General features: G+C 41.2%; 1 protein-coding gene across 18 annotated transcripts in view; it reads left to right on the top strand.

The window, feature by feature from the left end:
* Nucleotides 1-23103, top strand: part of mycbp2 (MYC binding protein 2, E3 ubiquitin protein ligase) — an 80478-nt gene extending 57375 nt beyond the window's left edge. For 11 of the 18 annotated variants that reach the window (XM_023950833.1, XM_023950827.1, XM_023950830.1 and 8 more), the window contains 30 exons: nucleotides 1831-2019; nucleotides 4048-4152; nucleotides 7046-8683; nucleotides 8783-8952; nucleotides 9628-9875; nucleotides 9967-10134; nucleotides 10988-11145; nucleotides 11234-11433; nucleotides 11550-11699; nucleotides 11776-11936; nucleotides 12037-12193; nucleotides 12282-12506; nucleotides 12730-12795; nucleotides 12986-13225; nucleotides 13312-13401; nucleotides 13487-13567; nucleotides 13644-13910; nucleotides 14375-14658; nucleotides 15173-15269; nucleotides 15353-15472; nucleotides 15561-15662; nucleotides 15748-15876; nucleotides 15983-16115; nucleotides 16191-16294; nucleotides 18300-18488; nucleotides 18568-18675; nucleotides 18784-18993; nucleotides 19067-19174; nucleotides 20256-20421; nucleotides 21844-23103. In XM_023950833.1, the coding sequence (XP_023806601.1) occupies nucleotides 1831-2019; nucleotides 4048-4152; nucleotides 7046-8683; nucleotides 8783-8952; nucleotides 9628-9875; nucleotides 9967-10134; nucleotides 10988-11145; nucleotides 11234-11433; nucleotides 11550-11699; nucleotides 11776-11936; nucleotides 12037-12193; nucleotides 12282-12506; nucleotides 12730-12795; nucleotides 12986-13225; nucleotides 13312-13401; nucleotides 13487-13567; nucleotides 13644-13910; nucleotides 14375-14658; nucleotides 15173-15269; nucleotides 15353-15472; nucleotides 15561-15662; nucleotides 15748-15876; nucleotides 15983-16115; nucleotides 16191-16294; nucleotides 18300-18488; nucleotides 18568-18675; nucleotides 18784-18993; nucleotides 19067-19174; nucleotides 20256-20421; nucleotides 21844-21959 (6179 nt within the window). In that variant the 3' untranslated portion in view covers nucleotides 21960-23103. The remainder of the gene's footprint in view (nucleotides 1-1830; nucleotides 2020-4047; nucleotides 4153-7045; nucleotides 8684-8782; nucleotides 8953-9627; nucleotides 9876-9966; nucleotides 10135-10987; nucleotides 11146-11233; nucleotides 11434-11549; nucleotides 11700-11775; nucleotides 11937-12036; nucleotides 12194-12281; nucleotides 12507-12729; nucleotides 12796-12985; nucleotides 13226-13311; nucleotides 13402-13486; nucleotides 13568-13643; nucleotides 13911-14374; nucleotides 14659-15172; nucleotides 15270-15352; nucleotides 15473-15560; nucleotides 15663-15747; nucleotides 15877-15982; nucleotides 16116-16190; nucleotides 16295-18299; nucleotides 18489-18567; nucleotides 18676-18783; nucleotides 18994-19066; nucleotides 19175-20255; nucleotides 20422-21843) is intronic. The other 7 variants (XM_023950837.1, XM_023950842.1, XM_023950840.1 and 4 more) reach the window with 5 other exon arrangements.
* Nucleotides 23104-23416: the final 313 nt, after the last annotated feature.

Below are 23416 nucleotides of genomic sequence, written 5' to 3'. Positions count from 1 at the left end.
AGTGAAAGCTAAAGAAATGAATAATAACCCTAAACATGTTATCCAAAATAATTTACAAGATGCTTAAATCAATGTTCAGATCCATTGGCTGTAGTATTCTTAACTTTGACCAAATTATCAATTATTGCATGCCCATGTTGTCCTGTTTTGGGCCATGTATCACAAACTGTATCCTGGTGTGAGGCAGCCTGTGATTCGCGGCTCCACTGCTGTTGCTGTTCCATGTCTGCCATGCTTGCATTGCCAGGCGCTCATGTGCATGCCTGTGTCATTTGGACTTCTGTGGGCTCTGCAGCTAAGTGAAATCTCTGGCTCTAGGTACCTCTCCTATCCTAACCAATTATGTTGCTGTGATTCAATCATCTACCAAACATTTGATCCGGTATAAAGTGCAGATGAGGACAGAGGATTTTACCTCACTATACTCTAAGCCTCAAAACTTTAATAATACGTGCCTCATCCAGCCTGAGTGATGTGATTTTAGTGTGAAGTTGGGTTTGAAAACTAGATGCAAACAAAGATAATGAGACCCACCACCTTTACTACCTATTAATATTCTCAAGCTGATTCGAACCCAACAGAAAGTTTTGTGCAAAAAATGATATAAGATGTGTCTGCCTTGTATTGTTTTGCTTCTAAAGTGGTTAAAAAATGTTTGTTAGTGCTAAACTGCTAAAACTAAAAAACAAAAAAAAGAATTTAGCTTGAAACTAGTAGATTCAGCTTCATTGTGACTTCGCTGCATCAACTGAATATGAGAACTGGACTGAGTGAGACATGACCCGTAGAAAATGACTTGCTTCCATTCAAACCAAACAACGGAAAAACAGTCACAATTTTTGTGTGACATGGACGTCGCCATGTTGGAATCAGATGACGTCAGTAAGAAACGATTGGTCCAAATCGGTCTGAGTCATCGTTTTTATGGCAACCACTCTTGCCAATCAGGAGTGAGCTTGTTGGAAGGCAACATCCCTACCATAGGAACTGAGCTCACGAAAATCAAATGTTTCTAAAGTTCAATGTGAGACCACCAACTTTTATTGATGCATCTGATTGGACAGTTTATAGCTTGAAAAACTTGGACTACAAAATTAAAAAAATGATATGAAAAAAACAAAGCGAATGCTTCCTGTTTGAAACGTGAGGGAGGAGGGGCTACTCAGCCCGGTTCTTCTATATAGTCGATGCTTCACTTGTCACATAATTTTAAGGTTTTGCTCCTTCATAATCTGTCACAAAAATTATACTTTGCTTCTCGTCTAGAGTAAGAAGCAGCGTTTACAGTCATGTAAACACCTGATTGTTCCCCATTAAGACCTAAGAACCTCCAGAACGGAACCAGAAGCGTTTGAAAACAGGGTTTCATGCATTGAAGCCTCTTGAATCCTCTTTTAGAACCACATTTCATAAGAAGCTAATCTTTGCCCCTCTCCATTTGTCAGCCCCTCCACTTTAGATCTTCTACATAGGGTATTTAAAGTTCAGATATGGAAAAGCCATTCAGTTTGAATGCACTGTTGAGTAGAGATCACGACTGACACAAACTCCCTCCACACCTGATCTAGACCAGGATCTTTTGTTCAACAAAGAGTTTTGAGCCCACTCAAGCCCTTGTGCAATCTCCCCCCCCCCCCCACTTTTGGCCCTGCACAAGACTTCATGGAACTTATATGCCCACAATAACTCCTCACATCCAATGTGTTGCAAGAGATGACCTCACGACTAGATGAAACTTGAACCAAGTCACATTTTTTTTACCCCCACTGGAATCCTCAAAGCATAGTGTAAGCTGTAGTGTCTCCCCTTCCTCTGTCTCCACGTTTGCAGGTGACCGGCTGAGTGCCATACTGAATTCCATTCAGTCTGCGCCTTTCCTCTCAGCAGCTCCCTCTGCCTCCATATTTGAGCAAGCTGCCCAACCTCCTTCCTCCTCCTCCTCCTCTTCCTCCTCCCTTGTCCACAGCCCATTTGTGTTTGGACAATCCCCCTCCCAAGTGTCTCAGCCCCAGCTTCTGAGTAAGTCTGTCCTGCTTTCTGACAGTACTTGCTGACACAGGTGTTGACTTGTTTCCACTTGATCTTTATGTTCTCATATTTTAGGACACAAACAACAAGCAGCACATCAGATTACAGAGAGTTTATAGCCAAGCTTGGATTTCTTAAAATCCTGTTTCTGAAATAAAAAATCAGCATGGGTTGATGTTTTTTATTCTTCAAAACAAGATTTTTTTTAGGCTCAGAACAAAAAACTCCTTTTATTTTTTCTTTAATGTCTTGTTTTGCTACATCATTTCTGCTTCATACTGGCTTTTCTTTATTCAGATCTCCAGTTTTCATCATTGAATGATGCTTTGTCTGTTTTCCTCTTTAACCACCCGGACGCTTCTGAAGAAACTGTTGATTTCTGCCACCGTTTGTTGGGTTTCTGCATTCGTTCCCAAATGAGCAGAAATGTAAAAGTCAAAGAAGAGTTTCTGCTTCCAACAACAGAAGAGTGATGCTAAAATTAGATTGATAGGGTTCTTTTAAGGGAAAAGATCCTGGTCTGTGTGTTTTTCTGACGTCTTTTCAGCATTTGATGTATGTTTTGTCATTCTGATGTGCTACTTTCTCTGCTTGGTTTTTGTGGCATTGCTGTAAATGAATTGCAGAGTCCTGAAAGTTTTTTTTTTACAAAGAAACAAAAATTCTACAAACTAAATATTCTATGAACTAAATTTAGCCCTGAATTTCCCTTTCTTCTGTAAAGTTTAAAGTAGTGATACATGATAATGAATATTTATACCTAATACCAGTAACCGATCATTTCTTGTTTCTTGTATCCAATAGCGATAATCTACCGATAATTCTTTTTGTTTTAAATACTTGAGAAAAAATATTATTTGTAAGTCCAAATCTAATCTTTTAACCTTGTGGGTATGTCTTCTTTAATTTTTTTTTTTACATCTACGTTAACACTGGTGGCAGCTTTGTATTCTTTCCACACGACGCAGTGATGGATTTTCAGACGACGTATGATTTGTGGCGATAAAGCCCAACTTTATTTTATTTATTTCTTAACCCCCTCGTGGTCCTTTTGTTGAACATATCTTGCAAAAAGCAAGTGAATCATTCGTCTCCAACGCGAGGAAATGCAGTGTCATGTTTGAGGTTGCGTCCAAATTCCTAATTCCTTCATAAAAGGTTCATTTTTATTAGGCTTTTACTTTGGGGTATTGTTGATGTCATATTTGCCATTTAAAAAAAAAATAGTAAGCATGTGTCTGAATTGTTTTTAAAGTCCAGGGGACTACATAGGTCTGCACTTTATAGTTTATCAGTAGTTCAGGAGGTTGAATTGGGCATAGCCCCAGAGCGCTCAGCAGACGCTGAGCTGTGACATCACTAACATGGGGCGGTGGCTTGCAGGAAGGGCGGGGTGAGGAGGAGACATGAAGAAAGGCTTATCAGAGAGAGGGAAATTTGAGGTTTTAACTATCGGCCCATTTTGCTGCCAAACTTTTACTGATGAGAATAATTTGGATGGTGCCATAATTGTTCATTATTACCCAATTTTTATCCTGCATCCATAGTTTGAAGTTGTTTTGAGTTTTTTCTATTTATCAGAACTGTATTTCTAAATATACGCAAACATTTAAATACTGGTAAATCCTTTTTCCACTGCTAAAGTTGAAAGTAAAAAAAACTTATAAAATAATATTCTCTCAAAACTTCTATTTTGTTGACCAAAACTTTAATATTTTTACTTGTTTTCCTTTTACATCCCTCCCCTTTTTTAATGCAATTAGCCATAAATTTACAGTCTTCCACCAAAGGAAATCTGAGTAAATAAAACATTCACGACTCTTTCATTTTGTGTGTTTTTCATTGTGTCTCTCTTCGTGTGTCAGCTTTACATGTCGGTCTTCCCCGTCATTTGTAACATGTTGTCGTGTGTCGTTCTCGTTGTCGTTGCTGCTTTGAACGTCCTTCTTTTCTTGGTGTGGTTGCCTCCTTGCATTCCATGTCTGGCTTGTTTACTTGCTCCACTGTTTCCCGCTGTAGATGGTTCATCACGCAGCCTTGCTTCTCACGAGCGTGTGCACAAAAGCAGTGTGTCCCTGGCTGGGCATGGCACTGCTCTCTCATCTCTCGCTTTAAGGCAAAAGGGTGGGTAATCACAGAATGCATAACCCCCCCCCCCCCCCTCAGACGGAACAGAGGGGAGGGGGATGAACCTTAAAACCAGAAGTGGCTTGAAAACTAAAAAGAAAAAACACAATTAGAAAATGTAGTGATGCTAGTAGAACACTTATAAAATCAAGCTTTGTCTCAGGAAACGCATTCAATTTTAAACAAGATTTTATTACATTTTAGTACCTTATATTAGTATTTGCTTAATTAACTCTAAAAATAGTTTTAAGGTTATATATCGCAACACATATCTGTTTTTGTCCCTTTTGTATGTTTGTCTACTTGGGGGTAAAAACTGTTTAGAAGTAGCTAATTTAAAAAAAAGGGCTAGTACTAAAAATACTAGAATTCTAGTAAAGTTTAGATGTACTTTAACTAGCTACATGCATTTGCAGTTCTGGCAATTTGATTTACACTAATGTCTTCTGGGTCTGAAGGTTTAAATTGTACATTAAAATAAATTCCAGGAATGACGATGGTAAAGGAGCGATCATTAAAAAAATACACCATAAATTTAACAGCTGGGCATTCTGGATTTTTTGTTGTTTCTAAAAATCCTAAATTTAAAATAAAAAAAAAACTAATTCTGAAGAAGTAAATTTTATCCTCAGTTTTTTTTTCTATAAGCAAAACGCAAACTGTTTAAAATAAATAACTTAAATGCAACAAGGTACAGTTACTGCAGACTCTATATTATTCCTTTCATGTTTTTTGATGCACCCTAAAACCATCAAGAACATTTTTTTTTTCATTTTACTTTTTAATTGTCATATTTATTGAAATGTTACCAATGTTTTTGCATTTTACCCCTTTTACCCCTTGTTTAGATTCGTCATTTATCATTAGGCAGTTGAAATAATTCGCTTTCAATCGAAAGACTTTTATTCATCCCTGTAATGAAGTGGTTTTTATACATTAACAAGTTAGGTTCCTTTTTTTTTTTCTTCTTGTGAATTTTCTTCAAAATCTTTTCTGAGGTTTAGGTCTAAACATTACCTCATGTTTCCTCTGTTTTTCTTCCTTATGTTTTCCTGATTTAACCAAGGCATGATGTCTAAAGTCTACAGCCTTATTGGTTTTCTGATTATTAGCCCACTTGTTTGTTTACCTCCTCCCATTTGGTTCTTCTGCAAATATAGAAGACAGCTGATTGAAAGACGACACTAAATTTGATCAGACACTGATCAATTATATTCCTAACATGGTTTTTAATTATTTTTAATCTTGAAGATAATTAAATATTTTCGTATTTTTTTTCTTTTTGAAGTGCTTCAAAAAGTCATAAAACCTTATTAATTTATTCATTTCCCTTAAAGATTCAGTTAATCTACATTTCTAGACAGGTTTTTGTACATGTCTGGTAATTCTTTTACACTGCAAAGTCATTCCATGACTTAAATTTATTCTAGAAATTTGTTTGCACATCTATTCAGCAATTTTTTATTAAACCTAAAATGTTAAGCTGTGAAGTGACAAGACTTTTTTGTGCAAAATAATATATGTCATTTACAAAGCCATAACTTAAACTCCATGAGCTCATAATAAAATGGAGGAAAAGGAAACTTGGCTTTCAATAATATGAAATTGTACTTAGAAAAACAAATTCATTGGTGATGATATAGATGTTGGGATTTGTTATTAATTATGTCATTATTAGTCAGTTCATCCTTACATACAGTAAGCACGAGTTGCTGGTCTCCATTCTTCATCAGCACCGTCATGGCTCTGCAGCTTTCATCATCCACATCAGTTAGTCTGACAGCAGACAATACGTTTGCAAAAACATTCAGAAAAAATAAGAAGTTGTTGCTTTGCATTAAACAAACTCGTCTTTGACTTTTTTTTTTGTCTTCACTGTATTGTACTGCTACGTTCACATTGAATGCAATTTGCCTGTAAAAGTTGGCATCCGCTGCCTTTCTTTCGACCCGTGTCAATTCTGCTGCTGGACGCTTGTCAAAAATGTGTTCAAAAACGTTATGCTCGCGACGCGTGTGGGAGGAGCTACTGTCAAAAGCTTCATTGTAACATGGAACCCTTGACGGTGGATCTCATTGCAATGCATGCAAGACACGGATGATGTTGAGAGATCAGGTTTTATTTCTTTTATAAAAAGCTCTACAAAAGCATTGGTAATCACGTCTCCGTGTTCTGGGTTCATGACATCATTCAGAGATTCTCCCGGGTCGGTGATGTTCACTATGTTGCAGGAGCTGTGTCTGAATGACTGCTGCTTTCAGCGGTACATCCATCTCTCTGTGACCCAGTCAACATGCTGTCCCGCATGAGTCTGAGGAGAGAAAAAATATAACTAAGATTAAAATTATGGGACCTTTTTATTATTGTCTATACAAAAATGAAGCATCGCTTACAGATCAGGAATTAAAATAAGTTTCTCCTCCGTGTTGGTTTTTGGACTCCACCCACTAATCACATCATCAACACGTCACGTGCAAAAGTAGTCGGATAAGACGACTCTTTGCGTAATCCAAAGTTCAGAAATTTGAACTCTGAATTCAAGGCAACGCCAAAAACGCGCTGCTGCCACGACTTCAGGACCTCCGATCACGCATGTACATTGTCTTAGCATTCGAGTTTCTGATATGTAACTCCCGTCTAGTGTGAACATAGCTTTATGGTGCTCTCAAAAGTTTCCACTTAAAGTCTTGAGACCCAAGCTCTTGTTTGAAATGCCTTTTTTTATTCCGTAGTCACAGGGCCCCAGGGAATCGGAGTTAACTACAGTTGTTAATAAAACCCACAATGTGATGTCCTTGTATGTGGACACCAGGTCTCAAGAGTTTAAGGTATAAATCCCTCCACAGATGGTTGTTACTTTTGTAACACTGTTCAACTTGATTATGTTTAGGTGAGCGTGGGAACCCGATGTCCGCTGCGCGCTCAGTGTCCTCGTCCTCCAAACAACACCAGGAGAACCGTTCGCCCAAACAGGAGAGTCGAGGGAGCCGCTCATCTGAGCAGAGTCGGCACAAATCGAGCGAGGGGGCCCGGTCGGCCAGCGAGGCCCTCATTCTGCGCTCGGATACGGCCAAACTGAGATCTGACTCGCACAGCCGCTCCCATTCACCCAACCACAACACCCTGCAGGCTCTCAAGGCGGATGGTAGAACCTCGGGAGTGCGGGCGGAGTCTCCAAACCCTGGTTCTCGCTCTTCGTCTCCCAAGCAAAAAGCCGTTTCCTCCTCAGGCAGATCAAGTCCTTCGAGTGCCTCCTCACAACACTCTTCCTCAACCTACATAGACAAGAACTACCATCCTAAAATCAGCCCTTCTCCTAAAGCCCAACTTGATCCTCCCAGAGAGAGATCCAAATCAGACTCGTACACCCTGGACCCAGATACACTTAGAAAAAAGAAGGTCCCACTTACAGAGCCTCTTAGGGGCAGATCCACCTCCCCCAAGCAGAAACTGTCCCCTAAAGACCCAAATAAAGGATCCATCGAGACTACTGAAAACCGGGCTCCTTCTCCCCATGTGACTCAAGAGAACCTGCACAGTGAAGTGGTAGAAGTCTGCTCGTCCAGCGCCCTCCTCTCCAACGAGGATGCCAACGACGAGAACGCAGAGGTTACCTATTCGGATGAAGGTTCGTGTAAGGTGCATTTCAGCATCGGTAAGGCCCCTGTTAAGGAGGAATCTGAGAGTCGCTCTTCACCCAAAGTCAGTCGCAAAACCTCCAGTCGTCACACTCGCCCCAAGAAGGAAAAATCTGGGCCTCTCTTTAAAACTGACAGCACTTCAAAGGTTACAGAACCCGCAAAACAGGCTATGTCACCCTCTGTGGCAGAGTGTGCTCGCTCCGTCTTTGCTGCTTTCCTGTGGCATGAAGGAATTGTCCACGATGCCATGGCCTGCTCCTCATTCCTTAAGTTCAACCCAGACCTCACCAAAGAGCACGCTCCCATCCGCAGCTCCATGGGAGGACAGGGAGCCGAGGAGAAGGAGAGCAAGCTGAAGAACCGCCATTCGTTAGAGATTTCCTCCGCACTCAACATGTTCAACATCGCTCCACATGGTCCAGACATCTCAAAGATGGGCAGCATCAACAAAAATAAAGTCCTATCCATGCTGAAGGAACCCCCACTGCCAGAAAAGTGCGAGGATGGAAAACTGGACGCAGCTCCCTACGAGATGACCTCCCACAACTCTATAAGGACAAAATCGATCCTGCCCCTAACGTTGCAGCATTTAGTAGCATTCTGGGAGGACATTTCAATGGCCACAATCAAGGCAGCAACCCAGAACATGATATTCCCCAGCCCAGGCTCCAGCGCCATCCTAAAAAAGAAGGAGCACGAAAAGGACAGTAAGAAGATCAAAAAGGAGAAGAAGAAACGGGAGAAGGCAGAGGTGCGACCGCGGGGGAATCTGTTTGGAGAGATGGCTCAGCTGGCCATGGGAGGACCGGAGAAGGACACCATCTGTGAACTGTGTGGGGAATCTCATCCCTACCCTGTCACCTACCACATGAGACAAGCTCACCCAGGTGAGGGTGAAGTTGTGCTTCATGCAGCATTTTAAAAAGAAATGGTAAAAAATGCATTCAGTTTTTTCTTTAACCATCTTTTACGTCTTTTGGTTTCAGGCTGTGGCCGCTATGCTGGGGGCCAAGGCTACAACAGTATTGGTCATTTCTGTGGAGGTTGGGCTGGAAACTGTGGGGACGGAGGCATAGGAGGCAGCACCTGGTACCTGGTGTGCGATCGCTGTCGGGAGAAGTACCTCAGAGAGAAACAGAGTGCGGCTCGGGAAAAGGTAACCCTTATTCAGAGGACTTCATCTTGTAACCTTCAGTAGTCTCTAAACTCACCAGTAGGTTTGCCAATAACCTGTATACAAAGATGTTGGAATGGCACAGACAACCCAATGGTATAGTTTCAATTCAAAGTTAACCTTCAGGTTTTAAAAAGTTTTTAAGCTTTGAATTCTTTGGTTTAAACCTAACATAGCTAGAGTTATGACAAATAATTAGGATACCCCTTGGAATCCCTGAGTGGAGCTTCACATAGTTTTGACCTGGTCTTTGCTTCGTTTATGGATTTATTCATTTTTATTTTATTTTCTACAAGTTTGATCTTTTGTTTTTAAAACATAAAAACAGTTAGATCTCAATTTTTGTGATTTTTGCAGTTTAAAAAATCATAATTTACTACTCAAAATTTAGTCTTTTGGACAATTTCTTGTTTGTTGTGGAATTTTTGTGTAATATAACGAAAAATACCTGCACAAAAAAGAAGCTGGGGTTTTACTAAAAAGATTGGTATATAAAGCATTGCAACAAAAATACATTTGTAGGTAAATAAATAAAGCATACTGTAGAAAAAAAAAGCTAATAAAGGCCACTAACTAACTAAGGTTTCATCTTCATATTAGCCTTACAGTAAATCTTCCCTTTTAAAAATAACCCTAATCTGCACATTTTCCAACCAGGTTAAGCAGTCAAGAAAAAAGCCTTTGCAAGTGAAGACCCCAAGGGCCCTCCCCACTATGGAAGCCCACCAGGTGATCCGGGCAAACGCTCTGTTCCTGCTGTCGCTTAGCAGTGCAGCAGAACCCAGCATGCTCTGCCACCACCCTCCTCGACCTCCTTACTCCCAACTGCTCCCCAGCCTGAAGGAGGGCGTGTCAGAAGAACTCCCCAATAAAATGGGCTGCCTCTACCTGCAGACACTAGCCAGGTATTTCAAAGCTTTTCTGTTTTGGGTCCTGAAAGCATTGCAGCAATACAGGTTTTGTGTTAAATGTGTTGCGTGTCTGTTGCCATGTCAGGCAGCACACTGAGAACTTTGGGGGCTACCAAGACGACAACCTCTTCCAGGATGAGATGAGGTATTTGCGCTCAACATCTGTTCCTGCACCCTACATTTCTGTCACCCCTGACGCCTGCCCCAACGTCTTTGAGGAACCAGAGAGCAACATGAAATCCATGCCCCCCAGGTAAACGCATCTTCACACAAACTAGGGATAAATGGATGGACTTTTACCAATTTCTGGTATATATAACCCTTTTGTTGTTGTCAAATGAAGATACAAAACCATTTTAAAACAACTCATAATTCCATTGTGGGAGTAATTAAAATATAAACCAATGTTATATAGCAGAAAAGATTTAAAACATTCTTCCTTTTATCTAAAAGGCTTTCTCAGTTCTGAATTAAACTGGTGAAGGAAAAGGCTGATGACAATTTAGTTACAGAAACCTGAGTGGCTTTGGGAAACACAGATCTGGGAGTTTAATTTAGCGTTACATAAAGCATGACTTCAAAAAACACAATTTAAATCACTGACTTTTTTGTTTAAAAAGTCAGATTTTACATCCAAAATGACTTTTCTATTCGTGACAAATGTTCGGGATGAATTTTATTTTGTAAGATCTGTCAGATCTGTCATGCTGATTTTTTTAGGGCTGTAATTTGCTCAGATTTAGATGGTGGTGGGGGGGATTTTTAATTGACAGATGGGCTGAGCCAAGAGATCTTTAAACTTAACTTTGTTTCACTTTTTTGGGACCCCGTTTTTGGGACTGGGGTCAATGCAACCTGGATTTTGGCTGTCTAGAATTCAATGGCTGACATCAGAAATGATAAATGTCATACGTCTCCATTGTTTTAGTTGCTGTTTTATTTCTAACTTTTTAATGATCAGCATAAACTTTTCTTTTGACATTAGAAATTAGGTCATCTCGCTAAACATTTTGTGCACTGATGTCCTAAAATAAATGTCACTACTTACAGGTTTTTGGAAACCACGTGCCAAACTGTGTTTTCATCGTTTTCCTGCTTTGTTTCAGTCTTGAGACCAGCCCGATCACAGACAGCGACACTGCGAAGCGAACCGTGTTCCAGAGGTCCTACTCGGTTGTGGCCTCCGAGTACGACAAGCAGCACTCGCTGTCTCCAGCTCGAGTCAAAGCTGTCCCCAGACGCAGGGTTCAGAGTGGTGATGCAGGTGATCCTTCATGACCACATTATGACATATCACACAAACAAAAGTGCAAGAACACTTTAAAAATGACACTAATCTACTCTTCACATAGAAGTAGGCTCCTCCCTCTTGCGGCATCCATCTCCAGAGCTTTCCAGGCTGATCTCCGCTCACGGATCCCTCAGCAAAGGAGAGAGGAACTTCCAGTGGCCCGTTCTGGCTTTTGTTATCCAGCATCATGACCTGGAGGGGCTGGAGGTGGCAATGAAACATGCTCTGCGAAAGTCTGCCTGCAGGGTGTTTGCCATGGAGGTCTGTACAGCTGAACATTCTTCTATTCTTAGAAAATACGTATTTGTGTTCAAATGTGTTGTAGCAATTTTGTTTATTGAGCTGATCCATTATTGTATTGATTTTGATTCTGTCAGGCCTTCAATTGGCTGCTCTGCAATGTGATCCAGACCACCTGTCTGCACGACATTCTCTGGCATTTTGTGGCATCGCTCACGCCGTCCCCCTCTGAGCCAGAGGATGAGGAGGAGGAGGAAAACAAAGGGAACAAAGAAAACGTCGAGCAGGTTGGAGCAGCTTAAACTCGCACCGTGCGGCTCTGCTGTTGTGTCTTGGAGTTAAGTGAATGCCATCAACACACAGGAAAGAGACCTTGGCGTTTGTGAGCACCCGCTGTCGGACATTGTGATCGCCGGCGAGGCCGCCCATCCTCTGCCCCACACCTTCCACCGCCTCCTTCAGACCATCTCTGACCTCATGATGTCACTTCCTGGTGGCAGTTCATTACAGCAGATGGCATTAAGGTAACTTTGACTCTTTAGCCTCAGAATCTTTTGGGGACATTTTGTTTTGTAGTTTCTGGATTCTGGATTTGGTTATGATAATTGCGGTTTGTTTTAATAGATGCTGGAGTCTCAAGTTTAAGCAGTCTGATCATCAGTTCCTCCATCAGAGCAACGTTTTCCATCACATTAACAATATTTTATCCAAGTCGGATGATGGAGACAGCGAGGAGAGCTTCAACATCAGTGTGCAGTCTGGTTATGAAGCATTGAGCCAGGTAAGGAAGAAAATCTCTGTTTTTGTATGGGTTTGCATTAGATCTACGGTTTCTCCAAAGTCTGATCAAGCTGTGTGTGTCTTTCCAGGATCTGTGCTTGGTTACCTGTTTAAAAGACCTTACCAGTGTGGTAGACATGAAGACATCGAGCCGCCCCGCCATGATCGGCAGCCTAACAGACGGTTCAACAGAGACCTTCTGGGAGTCTGGAGACGAGGACAAAAATAAAACCAAGAGCATCGCTATCAGCTGTGTGAAAGGCATCAATGCATTCAAAGTGTCCGTTCATGTGGACAACTCCAGAGACATCGGGGTATAGAACCACAGCACAGTCACAATGACAGATTTAGTCCCTCCCTTAACTGTTTTAGCCGTGTTTTGCCGTAGAACATCAGTACAAAAGCAGATTTGGTTGAGATCAAACCCAGCATCATGTGACGGAAGAAAAAGATAATTTAGATCATTGAAAAATATTCAAAGCAAAATGAGGGTTTATAAGTGTTTGTTTATATTTTTCATTTTCGCTGAACTTGCAGAACAAAGTCACATCAGTGACGTTCTTGTGTGGAAAAGCCATTGAAGACCTCTGCAGAATCAAGCAGGTTGGAACTTTTTTTTTACTGTTCGAGTTCAGAGTATGTCACTTTTCTACATTTACAGAGCTGTAAACTTATTTTGAAGTAAGGAATACTGTAAAAAGGTGCTACTTTTTCAATGAAAACCACAAAAAATAGATATTCTAAAGTGAAGCTTCCCACATCTGTTGTATTAAGATTCTTGATCTCTTCCCAGGTGGATCTGGACTCGCGCCACATGGGCTGGGTGACCAGTGAGCTTCCAGGGGGAGACCATCACGTGATCAAAGTAGAACTGAAAGGTCCTGAAAACACCCTGAGGGTGCGCCAGGTGAAGGTTCTCGGTTGGAAAGAAGGCGAAAGCATCAAGATACCTGGACAAATATCAGCCAGCATGGCCCAACAGAAGAACTGTGAGACTGAAACCCTGAGAGTTTTCCGCCTCATCACCTCACAGGTAGGCACTGCTGTCCTCAGCATTTTCTTTGCACACATTAGACATTTAAGGGCTTTTTTGAAAGCGTTCTCCTCTTGCACTTGTAGGTTTTTGGAAAATTAATCTGTGGAGATGCAGAACCAACTCCAGAGCAGGAGGAGAAAAATCTGCTTTCATCACCAGAGGGAGAGGACAAGGTCTTCATCTCTTCTTTGATTGTGTCATATCTAGTGATGTGCAACCATACATGCTAAGCATTTTACCCTGCATTTCTGCAAACAGGTACCATCTGATGCAGACCTGAAAGAGCACATGGTGGGAATTATCTTCAGCAGGAGCAAACTGACCAACCTGCAGAAACAGGTACAGACTCCGCGAAATGTTCAACTCTGACATCCCTGCATGGATTTATGGTGTTACAGTAAACCTTTCCCTTCAGGTGTGTGCACACATCGTCCAGGCCATTCGCATGGAGGCCACGCGTGTGAGGGAGGAGTGGGAGCATGCCATCTCCAGTAAAGAGAATGCCAACTCTCAACCCAGTGACGACGATGCGTCCTCAGACGCGTACTGCTTTGAGCTCCTCTCCATGGTCCTGGCTCTCAGTGGCTCCAATGTCGGCCGTCAGTATTTGGCTCAGCAGCTCACGCTTATGCAAGACCTGTTTTCTCTGCTGCACACTGCTTCACCGAGAGTCCAGAGACAGGTGGGAGAGGATCCAAACTTTTAACCTTATCACAATCGCCTCTGTTACTGTTTTTAGGCAAGATTTGCTCATTTGGAATAAGGCAACCTCAGTTTTTAGCATCACAAAGCTGGTTCCCCCTTTTTTGAGATGATTGATTTACCCTAACAGAAGCATGATCAACATTTTATACTAGCAGCGATGCACTATGAGGAGGCTATTTAAAAAAAAAGGAAAAGAAAAGGATTTTCTACAGCAATTTTATTTTAGAACATTTGTGTATTTTTCTATTTAGCTACAAGATGATCAATTTTTTACCAAATGACTTGTGTTCAAGGTTTACTTTTAGCTTTATGAAGAGCATGGTATATTAGTAATGTCATTTAACTTATTTTACTGTGTTAAAAAGGAAGAAATGTTGTCAGATCGACCTTTATTGGTAGGCTGGGGGAGTTTTGTTTAACAGGTGAGTTTCCTTTCCTCAGGTGACATCTTTGCTCAGGCGGGTCCTGCCTGAAGTGACGCCGGTGCGTCTCGCCAGTATTATCGGGGTGAAGGCTCTGCCGCCGGCTGACATCAGTGACATCATTCACTCCACGGAGAAGGGCGACTGGAACCGACTTGGGATCCTTGACATGTTCCTGGGCTGCATCGCCAAAGCGCTCACGGTGCAGCTGAAAGCCAAAGGCACCACCATCTCCGGCACAGCCGGCATGTCTGCAGGGAAGGGCGTCACAACCGTCACGTTGCCTATGATCTTCAACTCTAGGTGAGCCAGAGGATCCCACAGGTTGACATACTAATAATCTTTTTACATTTCCTTTAGGTTTCTGAACAACTGAGATGAATCTGGAAATGGGTTAGGAGCTTGCTCAGTCCAAAACCTTTCAAAAGTTTGGACAAAGTAAATTTATGTTTTGTTTAGTTTATCTATTATTCTGATATCCTGTCAATTAAAAGAAATTCAATAAATCTCATGATTGAGTTTAGATTAAAATAAATTATACTCCCCCTCCAATCGACATGGATAAAAAGCAAAGCAATTGAAAATAAAAATGAATTCTAACCAGGCTATGCACAAGTCTTTTTTGGGTGTAAAGTTAGACTCTTTTATATGGAAGTCTATGGGAAATTGCTTCCTTCTGAAACCAGCTTCCAGTGGTCATTTAAGGAACTACAACATTTGGTAGTTATGCGTTTGCTCCAAATTTGTGAAGATAATGTGATGGCCTCAAAGTCTTGGTTAGTGGATAAATGTCAGCTTCTCTGCGTCTTCCTTTCAGCTACATCCGCAGAGGCGAGAGCCACTGGTGGATGAAAGGCTCCACCCCTCCACAGATCGCTGAGATCATCATAAAGCTGGTCAAAGACATGGCAGCTGTGAGTTCTGTGGTTTGTTTCCCAGTATTATGTCAGAATAGCACCGAAAGGATCTCTAAGGGTTATGGGTTGTGTTTTTTTAGGGTCATCTGTCAGATGCCTGGTCCAGAGTTACCAAAAATGCAATTGCTGAGACTATCATAGCCCTCACCAAAATGGAGGAAGAGCACCGTTCTCCTGTTCGCTGCATTGCAACAACTAGGGTATGAAAGGGATCTTTTAAGCAGATTGTGACTTTGCGCTTTAAAAAACAGTGAATGATGGGTTCCTTTTTGTGCTTCTGGCTGTCAGCTGTGGCTGGCTTTGGCCTCTCTCTGTGTGCTGGACCAGGATCATGTGGACAGGCTGTCTTCTGGTCGCTGGATGGGGAAAGATGGACAGCAGAAGCAGATGGTGAGAGCTGGATTCACAGCTACAGTAAACCAACCGCTTGGCATGAAATCTGTTTCTAATTTATTCCCTCCTGTCCCACCCACAGCCTATGTGTGACAACCATGATGATGGAGAGACAGCAGCTATAATCTTGTGCAACATGTGTGGAAACCTTTGCACCGACTGTGACCGATTCCTCCACCTGCACCGACGCACACGCTCTCACCAAAGACAGGTGAGAGCGTGATCTTTCCTGACCCCAATACAAACCAGTAAAACTTTATTTCAAAGAAACAAAGTACTTCCTGAAATTGGAGTTCATATCTGTGCCTTTTTTCCAGGTGTTCAAGGAGGAAGAGGAGGCCATAAAGGTAGATCTCCATGAGGGCTGCGGGAGGACGAAGCTCTTCTGGCTCATGGCCCTGGCGGACTCAAAGACGATGAAGGCCATGGTAGAATTCAGAGAACACACAGGTAACACTCTATATAATGTAAAGAAATCGTGACATTTCTGCGCACAACAGGTTCTACAATCGGATGTGTTTGCAGGTAAACCAGCATCGAGCAGCTCCGAAGCTTGCCGGTTCTGCGGAACCAGAAATGGGACCGAGCTGTCTGCAGTGGGCAGCGTCTGCTCTGACCCAGACTGTCAGGTATTGAACCTCAACAAAACACCACGCCTAAAGTTTCATCGTCATCAGTCCAAATAACGTTCTTTTTTTTTTTTACTATCTAAGGATCCAAATAACATAACAGAAACAAACAATAACATGTGTTGAGACCCTTGAAAATACACAAAAATAAAAAGTGGATTCAAGTAGACTGGGGGCGATATAACCGAACACATTCAGGGACCAAAAAAAATCAGTCCAAAACAGTAGACACTCTTTTTGAAAACTGTCAACTTTCCGCCGTAGTTGGGCAGTCAGACACTCATCACGTCATATAGACACGTTTTAACTTTTGTTTCTGCTGAGCTGTAGTTGATGGGCAGGGTCTAAACCAGTTTAGGGGAGGGTCTAAACCAGTTTAGGGGAATGGTCTTTCCTGCAACCATCAAAAACATGGTAAATATAACATTGATCGCTGGTATTTGATAACTTAGGGGTACTTAGATGTCAGGCCATGTTGAAACCATTTTTTTTAAACGAGGATTATTTTATTCATTTCATTGATGAGAGTATTTGAATTGATCTATCGGACACTCCATAACTTTGGGGGGGGGTTAATTTGTTTATTGGAAATATATAATTTAAAAGATAATAGTAAGAATCTTGTTTTGCATAATGACTATTTGTAATTTGATCAATAAAAGCTATAAGAAAAAGAGGGGGAAAAAACTTTGATCTTTGGTGAGCGATTATGTAATATATTATATAATGTAATATGTAAATACAAAGAACATTGTCGATAAAACACAATGTTCCCGTTTAATCATATGCATCATTTTATAAAAAATACATTTGTTTGTATCTTAAATTTAAGAAAAATTACTATTTGATATTCATGGGGACTTCCCCTTCTGCTGTCCTGTAACCGGTAGCAAACCTAAAGCATAAATAACGAGTATTACTGGATGAATTCCATCTTTAAAGATACTTGTTATGGTAACACAGTTATATATTAAAATGGAAGCAGAACAGCTGACAGAAAATGATGACAAGAAGGCAGTAGGTTGGCAGCAGGTGAGAACTGGAGCAGAGAGGGTGTCATATTCAGTGACGATCGCTCTGATTTATAACGAAGCATGTACCGGTACTCATCTGTTTGTATGTCTGAGTGCAGTGGAAGCAAAATACCCATCAGAGGCAGCTCCGACAGAAGGATCCATTTGACAAAAAAACTGGTTTTAAAGGAATTAAAATAATTTCACCCACTAATCAGCTCAATCAGTTACTTGTGCTTTAACCACAAGAAAGTTTGTAAATGAACCATGCATTTGCATGTTTTATGTTTTCCCAATTTAGCCATGTTTTTTATTAGGGATGCAACGGTTCAAACCTCCTTTTTTTTTAAATCATAGTTTTATTTTGATTCATTATATGATTTGTGTTTTATAAAACAACAAAAAAAGGAGTGAAAAAAATCCCTTCTACTGTCCTTAGTGGAATGATGATGAACTACAGGGCAACAACATGGACCAAATAATATACAATGGACTTACACGTAACGCTTAAAACCCACAAAAGCCACCATTGGAACAACTAGAATGGATTTTTTTTTACTGGTTTCTGTGCACCCTCTAATGTGCTGATGGGTTTGTGGTCAAATGAATGGAATATGGGGAACTTGCACTTTTAAATTCTGGGACACTAGTAGCTTTTTTTTTATTTTATTTTTTACAAGACGTCAAGATAATTCAATAATGTGGTTTAGAGGCGTCCAACTACCAAACATATAGATTTAGATGGCTCGAGCAACTTAATAGTGTTTGATTATTTCATCTCTGTGCCTTTTTATCTGGAAAAATCAGTGCAACTGTATAAACTGAGCAAATATTTGCACATTCAGGTGTTAAGGGCTTTACCTTAACAGAGTCTGTAAAAAGATTGTTTAGCGTTGCGCCAACGGTGAAGGGATTTCTTTTTAGCTGGTTTATTGTGTCGTGTTGGTCTGTTTTTTCATCCCGGCATCTCACCTGGTGGTGTTTCCTGTCAGGAGTATGCCAAGCTGGCCTGCTGCAGGACCCATCCCTGTGGACACCCCTGTGGAGGAGTCAAGAACGAGGAGAGCTGCTTGCCTTGTTTGCACGGCTGTGATAAGAACACCGGTTGTCTGAAACAGGATGCAGACGATATGTGTATGATCTGCTTCACAGAAGCCCTCTCCGCTGCTCCTGCCATACAGGTAGCTCTCCCCTTTTAAAGTTTGTTCAGAAATGTTTTTAGAACATTCTGCTCAAACTGTTGGATTTTTTTTTTTCCAGCTGGACTGCAGTCACGTGTTCCACCTCCAGTGCACTCGGCGTGTTCTTGAGAATCGCTGGCTCGGGCCCCGGATCACTTTTGGGTTCATGCTGTGTCCTATTTGCAAGGTTTGATGCTTTTCTTGCACCACTTGGTTAATTGAGCTCGTTTGTGCCTTCGAGTCATCGGCCACACAAACTAACTTTGACATTTTTTATCTTTTGTTGTTGATTCAGAACAAAATCAATCACTCTGTGATCAAGGACCTGCTTGACCCAATTAAGGAGCTCTATGAGGATGTGAGGAGGAAGGCTCTGATGAGGCTCGAGTACGAGGGTCTGCACAAGAGCGAGGCCATAACCACACCCGGCGCACGCTTCCACAACGACCCTGCCGGCTTTGCCATGAACAGATACGCATACTATGTCTGCTACAAGTGCAAGAAGGTGCTGGATGAGCAACACAGAGCGTTTCACTTTGATGCGCAGGCAGAGATCTGATGACGTCTGTCTTTCACAGGCATACTTTGGGGGAGAAGCCCGCTGTGATGCAGAAGCAGGACAGGGCGATGACTATGACCCCAGAGAGCTGATCTGTGGAGCATGTTCAGATGTCTCTCGGGCTCAGGTTGGTTTTTGAGAAACTGCAGCCGATCTGAAGAGTTGAATGAGCCGTGTGAAACGGTGGTCCCCAACCCCCAGACAGTGACTCGATCCTTGGGTCATTTATTTACCAGACAAAAACCTGAGCCTTTACCCGAAATAGGAATTTATTGAGACAGTCGTCCCAATTACCAACCCCATTCTATAGAATATGCATCGACTAGCTAATATGATGCTGCTAACAAAGTTTCAAACATGGTGGATTCACATTTATTATTGTGTGAAGAAAATACCAATTTTTGTGACATTAAACTATTCTAGTTAGTTGTATTTATCTGCCAGGCCTTCAGAAAACGCAGATGTTGGCGTTCAGTTTTTTAGCTTCCAGTTTGACTGTTAAGGGCAAAGTTAAGCAGATCACATTTTAATGGGTCTTTCACAAAATCCAGTGAACAATGACAGTGGGAAGCAGCTACAGTTATTTTACAGAGGATGAAGATTAACTTCCCTCAGAAGTTATAGGAAACCTGAAGCTTAAAAGAAAATCAGACACCGACTTCAACTTTCTACAGGCTGGTCCATGAAAACATTGTCTAACATTAAACTGGTCTGGGGCCTGAAGAAGATGAGGGACTACTCCTGTAAAACATTGTTTTGCAGAAGAATTAGAATATTTTCTGCTTCTTAACGCTACACAAAAATCTAGTGTTTTGTTTATTTAAACTGAATGTAAACTTTGAAAATTGAACGTTTTTTTGCTCTCTTTATTAGGCATTCCACTTATGTTTTAAGTCAGTGGTTTTCTTTTTAGATCATCTTAATTTTTTACTTCCTTCATAATCATTCAACATTGCATCAGAAATGGACCACAATAAATGTATTTAACCCTGGAGAAACCACAGAGTCAAATTTGGCCGCTGTTTTTTAATTCTTAGATTTTATCCATTTATTTTTTATTCTAAAAATTTTTTAATGAACAAAGTGAAAGTGAAAGAAACAAAAGAAATGTCAAATGAACTTTCAAAGCCTAGAAGAAAATTCTCCGGTTCTCTGGAGTGATGGGAAAAAGTGGAGTTCCTTTTCTGACCCCTGCTGTGTTGATTCAGATGTGCTCCAAGCATGGCACCGACTTCCTTGAGTATAAGTGCCGGTACTGCTGCTCCGTGGCGGTTTTCTTCTGCTTCGGCACCACGCACTTCTGCAACGCCTGCCATGACGACTTCCAGAGGATGACCAGCGTCCCCAAGGAAGAGCTGCCCCATTGTCCCGCAGGTGATTTGTCGTCCACTACAGGTCTAAGCTCAGACTCTAATGCCCGCTTTATACTTCACAGCAATTCCCTTCTGAGGCTGCCAGAAGGGAATTGCCCAAATGGCTGCAAAATGCAACTCCATTGTGATGACATCATCTGCGATTGGAATTTTACGCACATAGTACAATCACATGCATATGGCGCCATTTAACCTTTACTTATTTTTTAACCACTGCGGAGAAAACTCCATCCAGAAAAGTGACGTTTCCACCTCCCTGGATTTTAAAAACACGGCTGCTATTACTGCATTCTAAAGACGAGGATTTGAACATTATTTCATTCTGACTCCATTCTTTTTTTTAAACTACCGTATTTTCACAACCATAGAGGGCACCGGGTTATAGGGCGTGGTCTCAGTTATGGGTAATTTCTTTGATATTTGACACATACAAAAGGCACACCGGGTGTTAAGGCGCAGGCATGTTAACATGTTTTGGAGGAAAACCTTATTTTTTTAAATTACTGTTCTCCCTAACTGAGTAACACAAACTGACACTCACACACTCACTAAGCTGAGTGTCTGCCCCCTCCTTTTGATAATGCTGGAGCGCAGAACGCAGCAACTCAGCACACACACATTTCAGCACACACACACATTGGCTTGCGCTGAGTGCCTGCCCCCTCCTTTTGCAAACAGGGAACTCAGCACACACATATTCACATTCATTGTGGAAAAAAGCAGCGGGAGAAAAACTGAGTTAGCTCTGCCGTCTTCTACTACTCCTCTGCCGGAAATCGAATACAATTTTATTAAAAATCGGAGATTTTATTTTTAGGCCATATCGCCCAGCCCTAGGTAGTTGATATGTTGAGACTGTTAAAAAAAACTGACAGTAGTGAAGTGTTTATATAATCATCTGATTCTGCAGATTGAGCGGTTTTGGACCGTTGTGTAACACTTTACATTAATACTGTGTTGCATATCAGTTCAGAGCTCAAATGAAAAGTTTCTTTTCTGCGTGTCAGAATCTGCTGATTCACTTCCTGCCATGGTAAATGGCGTATACTTATATAGCGCCTTTCTTCCTACAAGGACAAAGCGCTTTACAGTCACAGACCCATTCACCCAGTCACACACACATTCACACACACATTCAGACACTGGTGGCGGCTGCCAATGCTCCACGTCATCTGTGCCTATATATACATATATGTATATATATATATATATGTATATATATATACATATATGTATATATATATATATATATATATATATATATATACATATATGTATATATATATATATATATATATATATATCATATTTAGGCAGATTTCACAACTTTTTTGCATTTAATTTTTTTTTATTAATTTTTATTCACAAAGAACCAGATTGTTTTAACTATCTAAGGAAGTAACTCTTCTCCTCTCTATCACAGGGCCCAAAGGGAAGCAGCTGGAAGGTACCGAGTGCCCTTTGCATGTGGTCCACCCACCAACAGGAGAAGAGTTTGCTCTGGGTTGTGGCGTGTGCAGGAACGCCCACACCTTCTAAAACACCAACCACCTGACTGATAGCAGTGTGTTCACTGTGATTACTGGCCGCCGCCGCCACTGCTGCTGCTGACGCTCGGTGGCGAAGCGTTGCTCTAACGCCATGGAGGCCCCTGGATGCTGGACCAGGTTTCTGCTAGACGCCAAGTGTACTCCCGTCTGCTCCTATACCATCATCAGTATCCGGGCGCTGCTGCAAGCGAGGGCTGTAGCTCTTTGGGATTCCCCAGTGGAAGCAATTACAAAAAAAGAAGAAAAAAAGACAAAGAAGAATAAACCAATTTAATAACTTGTGATGTGTTTGCATGCAGCCGTTGTATTCCCTCGGCTTCTATAAACGTTACACATCCCAGTCACTGAAATGTAACAGATTAAACATCAAATATGAAATTATTTTGCTTAAGGGCAACTTTGGATAAGTGTGGGTTTGAATAAAAAAAAAGGATTGAGCTGTACTGTCAGCTTCCCCAACTATAAATTTAAAAATATCATTATATGTAAACATTTTTTTTTCTTAATCTTGTACAGTACTGTACAAGTGCATCTTGGGTGATGAACAAAAGAAATGAATTGGTGGAAAAGACTGTTATGAACGGAAGAAAATAGTGTACGATTTACTTAATCTTGTATATAAAGATAACATTCAAAATAGCTGTATTCCGAAATTGCTCTCTTCACTTCAGTTTCCTTTGATATTCTGGATGATGTTTTGGGCCAGAACTTTTATTGAAGTGCAATACTAGGTGTGCCTCCTATTTTGAAGCTGTTTAACCTATGGAATGTATGTCAAATAAAGCCACTGTACATTTTTATACAGTAGATAGTCGTAATTTCCCCCCACTCTAAATGTTTTTCTTCTGTTTGTCTGGAAATGAGGAGGACCCTGGCACCTGCAGTGAATGATGGTGGATGTACATCCTGTTTGCAGCTCTTAGAAATATTCCAAAAACCAAAAAAATCAAACCTAAACAAAGGAGAGCAAACACCTCGCCGCGAGACTGATTGGAATGATTTGGGAGAAAACGGCTGCTGTTAAAAAAAAGAAGGAAAAAAAAAAAAAAGAAAAAGCTTCATACTTGTGAATCTTCTGTAATATCTGTGGTGGATGGAGTTGAATGGTAATAAACCTGATTCTCTGTTTGGCAGCGGTGCAGTGTGTCATCCTTACTGAGCAGTGATGTTAAAGTAACAGATGAACTTATGCAAAAGCAAACTCAATATTTTAGCTTTTTATTTAACATTTGCCTCTCAACAGATTTAGTGCTCTGCTTACCTATGTGACTATTGATGCAATTTCTGTGAACAAAATGCTTTCCAAAGCAAAATCTAAATCAAATTCTTCTGTACCACTTCTCGGTCAATGTTTTCCATGTTGCCCTGCTTGAGTGTGCCTGATTCAGCTCGTCATTAAGCTCTGCAGAAGCCTGATGTTGCAGACCTCAAAGGCAGGTGTAGGAT

This window comes from Oryzias latipes, chromosome 21 (genome assembly GCF_002234675.1).
Source record: "Oryzias latipes chromosome 21, ASM223467v1".
NCBI classification, from domain to species: Eukaryota; Metazoa; Chordata; class Actinopteri; order Beloniformes; family Adrianichthyidae; genus Oryzias; species Oryzias latipes.
This window is presented reverse-complemented; position numbering and strand designations above follow the sequence as displayed.